General features: G+C 49.5%; 1 protein-coding gene across 1 annotated transcript; it reads right to left on the reverse strand.

Moving 5' to 3' along the window:
• Nucleotides 1-5,232: 5,232 nt before the first annotated feature.
• LOC146259090 (G-protein coupled receptor 22-like) lies at nt 5,233-8,252 on the reverse strand. Its single transcript, XM_084672247.1, has 2 exons — nt 7,890-8,252; nt 5,233-6,907 (listed from the first exon to the last, which is right to left on the reverse strand). The coding sequence occupies exon 2, from the start codon at nt 6,901-6,903 to the stop codon at nt 5,599-5,601; it is 1,305 nt and encodes a 434-aa protein (XP_084528373.1). The 5' UTR covers nt 6,904-6,907; nt 7,890-8,252; the 3' UTR covers nt 5,233-5,598.
• Between the last annotated feature and the right edge of the window lie 386 nt (nt 8,253-8,638).

An 8,638-nucleotide genomic window follows, 5' to 3' on the forward strand; every position in this document is an offset into this window, starting at 1 on the left:
TCTCCAGAGAACACGTCTGCAGCCAGCAGGTTCATAGGGCAACTTGACAGCGTTCTGTGAGCTGTTCATGATCTATGCATGCAGGACACCATCCAGAAACCATAACCCACACAGACATCCTCTATTCTGATATGTTTTGGATTTGAGTTCAGCCCAGCTCTGGCTGCTCTGGTTTGTGGTACGTGCTGTTCCAGTTGAGTCCCTCGTGTTTGGAGGGAAGCATGTTGTAATCAGCAGGCACCAGTCAGAAGCACTGAGAGGCTGGAGTGCTTGTCTCCCCTGGCCTCTGTCTCTTGGCCTCTGTCTTCCCTGGCCTCTGTCTCCCCTGGCCTCTGTCTCTTGGCCTCTGTCTTCCCTGGCCTCTGTCTTCCCTGGCCTCTGTCTTCCCTGGCTTCTGTCTTCCCTGGCCTCTGTCTCCCCTGGCCTCTGTCTCTCCTGGCCTCTGTCTCCCCTGGCCTCTGTCTCCCCTGGCCTCTGTCTCCCCTGGCCTCTGTCTCCCCTGGCCTCTGTCTCCCCCGGCCTCTGTCTCCCCCGGCATCTGTCTCCCCCGGCCTCTGTTTCCCCTGGCCTCTGTCTTCCCTGGCTTGCTCACAACAGCAGGCACCGTGTGACTTCCTGATAAAATCCTCAGCCTGACACGCAGGGTCACAGAAGCACACACACACACACGCATGGACACACACACACACGCATGAACACACCGAAACATCCCAAAACACCTACCCAAACTCACACCAACACAACTCACACACTTGACAAGGCATGCTGTTATATCTGACGCAGGTTTATCTCAGCATTAACCATAATCTGGTTCCATGTGATATTTTATATTAGAAATGGTATAATAAATCGGTACACAGTGACTGAATTAGTGTAGGTTATAAGATATTGATCTGCCCTTGTGGTCTGTTGACCTGTCTTTTGCATTGGCGAACCTCATTCTCCAGTTTATTACATCCATTAAATTGACCTGTTGACTTGTAGTGGCGCAGGAACTGATTACACAGTGGTTCTATAGATAGCAGACAAGGCAGTGATTGGAAGGGCTGCTCCATTACTATTGCTCCTAAAACCCTGTCTCTCGATGTTCTCAAGGTCAGCTAAAAGCTAAGGCTATTTAATCTACTCACATTTAATTATCCTCCTCACCATCCAAAACTTGGTCAAATTGGTTCTCAAATTGAAAAAGATATCTTCTGTATCAAGACCTATTCTATTTGTCAATCCTGAGCCAGAGCCACACTTTGAAATTGACCGTGAGCAACAATTTGCCAATTGGTGCTTTCTGAACCTTTTTAATTCACTTTCTTCTTCTCCGTGATGGCAACATGACAGTTCACTGTTGGCTGACCTAACCCAATAAAGACAGGGTATGGAGAGAGTAATGTGATTCTCCCCGGCTTTCATTCTCTGAGTCTGGGCTGGACCGAGAGCTAAGGCCAGGACAGATTCTATCTGACCTGGAGGGAAAAGTTGGTTAAGAAAGCAGACCTGTATCTGAGAGGAAAAATAGGGAGAGATAGTGGACATGATGATAAGGAAAGTGGCAAAGGCCTGTATGGGGAGAGGATGGAGGGAGGAGGGGGAGCGCACAAGGACAAAAAGTTTTATGGCAGCCATGAACGTGTTGTTGACTTTGTCAAATTGGATGCACCTGGTCTGGTGAAACTGACCAGCTCTTTGACCTGAGGTTATATCAAAGCTCCAAGGTTTCTGCTATGCTAACTTCACCAACATGCTAATCACTCACAAGATAATTTCTTGCACTGGGAACAGATGGCTGACATCTCTACAGGCGCTCTGAACAGTTCATGAATATCAAGTTGTTCTGCGTGGTGAATGATTGGCCGTATGGGGACTTCATCTCGCTGTGGCCCGGCCTCATCAGAAGGTGAGGGCTGTCACCTCGCAGCTCACACGCTGCCAGACGCATGATTCAAAGTTTGACTAGAGTAAATTGCTTTTTTTGTTTGGAGAAGCCACCTGAGTTAGAGAAGAGAGTTGGTAATTCCCTCTGGCTGCAGGCACTATCAATCCAATTATTCAAAGTAGATAGCCCTTGTAGATGATTGACGCTTGGGAGTAATGTGAAAGAAAACAGAGATTAACACATAAATGCAATAGCAATGAAGATTGAAAAAGATAGTTTCTTCAGGGATGAAAGATGCCTTGAGGTAACCAATATACTTTTTAATTGATGTCAGTTAACATCCATTGGTAGAATACTGTAAGTGAGGTATTAGATGTTATCCCACATCTAGATTAGCACACCTCTAAATCACTTCATTAAAATGCAGTCAAGTATGTCAGTAGATGTTTAGAAGTCTTCTGTGTTCTTCACAGCACTTTACACCATACAGTCTTGACCGTCTTAACAGCACTTCATCACCCTGTAGCATGTGGACACTGTTGTACATACACTGTTGGATAGTCACCCAGTATAAAAGTGTGAGCTGGATGACTGGTGGCCCTGGTGGTGGTCACATACGTCTGTCAGAGGACCCTGGAGCTGTGAGTTTGGCCAGCACGTCACCTGACACGTCACCTGACACAGACTGTACTAGTCACGCATAAACAACAGTTCATTTACGGGGACCCATTTTCAAGGGCAATCAATTTCAATTATTTTTGAGACGCATACTATGAAATAACAATTAGGATGTCAGTATGCATCCCATCAATGCTTTGAGGATCAATACAAGGCAAATGTAACTTGATTATTTTTAAGAATGCTTGACGTGCACTCTGCAGAAAGTCTCTCTGTCTCTCCTATGTTTCCACTATATTTTCCTGATGAGTGGTTTGCGTAAAGACCAGTGTTTTGCCACGAGTTTCTGGAGGTTGGGATGAGCCGGTCGACTCTCCCCTCGGGATAGGGGCTCCGTGAACCTCCACACCGGCTCAGTTTCTCTGCCTGGCCTGCCAGCCTGTTCCCTGGCCTGCCAGCCTGTTCCCTGGCCTGCCTGTTCCCTGGCCTGCCTGCCTGTTCCCTGGCCTGCCAGCCTGTTCCCTGGCCTGCCTGTTCCCTGGCCTGCCTGCCTGTTCCCTGGCCTACCAGCCTGTTCCCTGGCCTGCCAGCCTGTTCCCTGGCCTGCCAGTTTGTTCCCTGGCCTGCCAGCCTGTTCCCTGGCCTGCCTGCCTGTTCCCTGGCCCACGTCCCTACTCTACTCCCACGTCCCTACTCTACTGTCAATCCTAGCTCAGGGTTGCTAGGACTCCCACGCCTCCTGTTCACGACAGGGGTCACCACAGAAGCCCTGCACCGATATCCTCCTACCAGCTGCCCCTCTGTGGGGCTGTGATGCATGCAACGTGACTGAGGTGGAGGTACACCATGTGACTGAGGTGGAGGTATACCATGTGACTGAGGTGGAGGTATACCATGTGACTGAGGGGGAGGTACACCATGTGACTGAGGTGGAGGTACACCATGTGACTGAGGTGGAGGTATACCATGTGACTGAGGGGGAGGTACACCATGTGACTGAGGTGGAGGTATACCATGTGACTGAGGGGGAGGTATACCATGTGACTGAGGTGGAGGTACACCATGTGACTGAGGTGGAGGTACACCCTGTGACTGAGGTGGAGGTACAGCTCTGGTAAGAGACACTTCCATTTCTTTGGATCTACTTGGATTCAAATGAGCCCTGCGAATACCGAGGCTCCCTCCCAGCATACAGTAGTACACTGTGTGGAGTACACTGTGAGTGGGAGTATGGATTTGTCTGTGTGTGTGGTTGACTGTGTCTGTGTGGGTGTATGTGTGTCTGTGTGTGTGTGTGTGTGTGTGTGTGGGTGGGCGGATGTGTGTCTTTGCGTATTTTGTTTCAGGACATGAATTTGCCCAAGTATGGCATGTTATGTGTAATCTGTGAACTGAGGATTGTAATACAGTTAAACATGTATGTGAAGCACAGGCAGACCTCCGAGCAGAATCACAATGGTTTTATATATATGCTAATGACCAGCACATAGCTGTACAGTGCTGCATAAGTAGTCACCACATCTGTCGCCTCAAGGAAAACCAAATATAATAAGTGAAGTTCTTCATTGAACCATAAAGGGACTGGATAAAGGCTGAATGGCAAATTCTTCAACAGAAGAATAAAAAAGCACCAGGCTTTGAGATGTAGACAAATGTTGTCTGCATCATAGAAGAGATCTGATGTCTGCATCATAGAAGAGATCTGATGTCTGCATCATAGAAGAGATCTGATGTCTGCATCATAGAAGAGATCTGATGTCTGCATCATAGAAGAGATCTGATGTCTGCATCATAGAAGAGATCTGATATTGTCTGTGTTCTTTTATCGCAGGGTTGGACTCTGGGGTTTGTTGTATTTACAGAAGCTAATTTCAATCTCCTTCAACCCCCTGTCTTTGATCGTGACAAACATACTCTGTAACATGTTCTGATCATTACAATATATGAATACAATATGATAATTCAGTCATATTTTCACTTATTTTCACCCATCCATTTCCATGTCCATTCCCTCTCCTATTTTCTTCCTGTGTTGAACAGTCACATTAGAGTACTACTATGTCCAATATTGACTTAGAAACAGACCTTGAATGGCTTTCATCATAGCGAAGGGTGAGATGTGTGTGTTGTGGATTACTCCATGGTCATAAATAGCAAAGCAAACAACATGGCCGTAAACCCTGTTTCCACCCGGCCCTGTGAAGACGCACGACACGGACCCCCTCTGCCTGCTGACCCCCTTTCTTTTTTAGAGTCACGTTTAATCATCTCCCTCTTCCCTCTTAACCTCTCTCTCCCTGCACCTTCTCTCTATTTCTTTTGTACTCTACCCCTTCTCCCTCTCTATCGTCCACCTTCCCCCCTCTCTCGCTTCACCTTCCTTTGCCTATCGCTCTCTCTCTCTCCCCCATCTCTTTCTTACCCCACCTTTGTTTGCCTCTCTCTCCCCCCACCTCCCCTTTCCTCTCTTCCCATCTCTCTCTCTCTCTGTCTCTGTCTCTCTCTGTGTCTCTCTGTCTCTCTCTCTCTCTCTCTCTCTCTCTCTCCCCCCACTTCCTTTGCCACCTATGCTGACAGATACTCTGCTCCTAATCTGACTTGGTGGCCTGAGATGCTCCGCCCAGCCGTAAATCACAGGTAACTGAAGGACAGCTGGATGCAGAGGAACGTCTTTCACTAGGATTCATGGCTGCCCAGCCTTTATAGACACACCAGGCCACAGGGAACCTGCAGCCACACTAAGCGAGTAAACACCACATTTATTATAAATATACACATATACAGTATACAGCCTATTTGCTCTAGTTTTAAGTGTATTTTCTGATATACTGTAAAAAAAAAAAAGAAAGAAGATATGTACACCATGTCTGTGTCACTACGGTTACAAAAAAAGCCATGCATTATCTACAGAACTAGATGTCTATAGGCAACCTAGTGTTTTGTACCTGCATTTTGATATCATTAAATAGAAATAAATTATCCACCTCTGATGTTTTGTACATTTAAATACACAGAATATTTACAGTTCTGCTTTGGATGAGTGATTCCCTTTTGTCACTGCTCTGTGCGGAGTGTGATAACTGTCCTGTTCTCTCAGGGAGCACGGCAGTTCACTCCACGTCCTCGGAAGAAAGACACTTCTGTCGGGCCTCCTTGTCGTCAAATGTCACCTTTTTGTTCCTCTTCGGGTCGATCCAGGAGTTGCGGATGATTGCGTTGTTGGGCAGAGGGTCCGCCTCGATGATAGACACCACCCTCTTCTTCATCTTGCTCTTCAGAACCTTCTGGAACTTCTGCCTGGTGAAGGCGTAGAGCAGAGGGTGGAAGATGGTAGTCCCGTATGCCATGACCAGGAAGCCCAGCCTCAGCTTGACGGTGGCGTCGCTGGGGCCCACACTCAGGATGACGGTGTTGAGCAGCGTGATGGGCGTCCAGCACAGCAGGAACGTGGACACGATGAGGAGCGACATCCGGAACACGCGCTTCTGACGCTCCCGCCGCTCCCGGTGCCGCTTGACGGCCCGCCGGAGGGCGATGATGACGGACACGGAGGTGCGCATGCCCAGCGTGGGCATGCGCACGCCGCCGCTGCTCTGGGATCCGTCCGTGCCCTCCTGCTGAGGCGTCATGGCCGTCATGGACGGACGCTTTTTCCTCTTGGCCTTCTTCTTCTGCACGGCGTGGAAGCGTGTGCCGATGCGGATGTTGAGCGCCTGCAGGATCTTGGAGTATGTGATGAGCATGACCACCACCGTGAAGAAGAAGATTGGGATCTGGGCCAGCAGGTGGTAGTAGAGACCCAGCTCTGTGTAGTACTGGTTAGGGTGAGCCACCACCGTCTGGTTGAGTTCCACCTGACCCTGGGCGAAGAAGCCCACCTCCATGAAGGGCACCAGGAAACTAAGGAAGGACAGCACCCAGATGGCCGCCAGCAGAGCCAGGGCGCGACCCATCGTCAACACGCGGTTGGCCGGCTTGACGGAGATGTCGTAGCGGTCCAGGGTGATGGCAAGGACGTTTGCGGCGGTGGCGACACTGGCGAAGGAGACGCAGGCCTCGTGGAAGCAGCAGATCAGCGCCTTGTCTCCCTGCACTGGCAGGAGGACCACCACGATGGTGAGGGGGATGCAGCCCACGCACACCAGCACGTCCAGCACGTGCAGGTTCATGGTGACGATGTTGGACACGGAGCTGATGAGGTTGGACTTCATGCAGTACAGGGCCAGCACGGTGAGGTTGGAGCTGAGGCCCAGCAGGATCTCCAGCATGAGGAACCCCGTGAGGGACACCTGGAAGCTGAGGGGATAGGGGCACGGCTGGGACAGGCTCATGGTTCGGCTGATGGGCTCGGAGTTGTCGGTGACGGTGACGTTGCTCATGGTGACTTTGTCTTCCAGATGGGAAAGGATATGCATTATCCTGGAGGAAGGAAGGGGGGTGGAGAGAGATAGAGAGACATAGAGAGAGAGACATAGAGAGAGAGACATAGAGAGAGAGAGAGAGAGAGAGAGAGAAAGAGAGAGAGAGAGAGAGAGAGAGAGAGAGAGAGAGAGAGAGAGAGAGAGAGAGAGAGAGAGAGAGAGAGAGAGAGGGAGAGAGAGAGGGAGAGGGAGAGGGAGAGGGAGAGGGAGAGGGAGAGGGAGAGGGAGAGGGAGAGGGAGAGAGAGGGAGAGGGAGAGGGGGAGGGGGAGAGGGAGAGGGAAGGGGAGACAGAAAGAGACAGTTTGGGTTTTTGTGAACAGCCAAGAGTGTGATTAGAGGAGCACCTCACATCCAAAGTCTAGCTCATCACAATTTCAAATGGCGGCTGGAATTGGGACAGCAGATTGTTCTTACGATGCAAGAATCTAATCTTGTTTTTACGTGTGAAAACCTGTCGGTGCTTATTCTGCCATTTATCAAATAATAAGGTAATGTTCTGGATCAAAATGATGGGAGTCAAGAGCGTTAGGAGCACGGTAACTGCTATCCACATCCTGTACATCAGAGCACTATACGTGCACAACATGACTAACTTCTCCCATAAAAAATCCTCACGGCTGTAATGCCGGGACTATTTTAATCGTGACCCATGACCACACCATGCAACACTCATCAGAAGAACACGTCACTACAGCACAAGGGTCTTATATAAAGTCTCATTAACACAGAGGTGGGTTAGGTCAAGGATCTGTGCTGTCAATGTGAATTCCTAGCAAGGGGTGTCTTAACGTTTTTATATATTTTTTTACATTACAAACAGTCTCATCTCATATCGTACGTTTAGTCATTCCCAAGAAATGTAACGTGACCATGCGAGTGATGTAAAAAATTAAAAATAAATGTGAAAAACGAAGATAAGTGAAGTTGACACAGATGACACACACTCGAGACCAGCAGCATGTAATCACAGAACACTTACCCTAACCCTCCAGCCCTATCTCAGCCCCGGGGGTGTGTGGTCGAGCCAGAGAGCGTGGTTGGATCCATAGAGACAGGCACGAGAGCCCAGCATACCAGGGTACGAGGAGGAGGGGTCCGCTCCAGCAGAGCTAAGCATCCAGGCCGGCCAGGCTTCTTTCTCCCCAGTAAAGGCTTCTCTTCTGGGGCCGACAGAGAAGCACCTGCTCCCCCCCCCCCCCCAGTTGCTAGGCTGTCTGTGATTGGCTGCTAGGTGGCTCTCCCTGCTAAACACCAAGGAGGGTTTGGTTTGGGATCTACCACTACCACACAGGAGAGAACACAAGTACTGTGTAGGTCTTTTTGCACTGTCTCTTTCTCTGTTTCTCCCTCCTCTCTCTCTCTCTCTCTCTCTCTCTCTCTCTCTCTCTCTCTCTCTCTCTCTCTCTCTCTCACTGTCTCTGTCTCTCTCTCTCGGTCTCTCTTTCTGTCGCTTGTTCTGTTTCGTCCTTTCGTTTGTTTTGGCGGTGAAGGGGGGTCGCTGACGGATGACTGGATCAGGGGTAAACTGTCCGAGCCATCTCCTGTTTATAAACTCACAGTATTCCCAGGCAGGGAATCTGACGATCCACCGGGCAAGAGCCAGGACACAGAGTCCTCCTCCAGAGACAGACAGGAAGTGCCGTACATCCCACAACTGCAAAAAACTCTTTCCAAAAAAGACGTCCCAGGTGTGGAACGCAAAGTTGCAGAACGCGATCACCAAATAAT

The sequence above is a fragment of the Hypomesus nipponensis genome, chromosome 14 (assembly GCF_054491055.1).
Source record: "Hypomesus nipponensis isolate SF chromosome 14, ASM5449105v1, whole genome shotgun sequence".
Classification (NCBI taxonomy): Eukaryota; Metazoa; Chordata; class Actinopteri; order Osmeriformes; family Osmeridae; genus Hypomesus; species Hypomesus nipponensis.

Coding starts and splice junctions, on each gene's coding strand:
- LOC146259090 (XM_084672247.1), bottom strand. CDS start 6,903: ATGCATATCCTTTCCCATCTGGAAGACAAAGTCACCATGAGCAACGTC.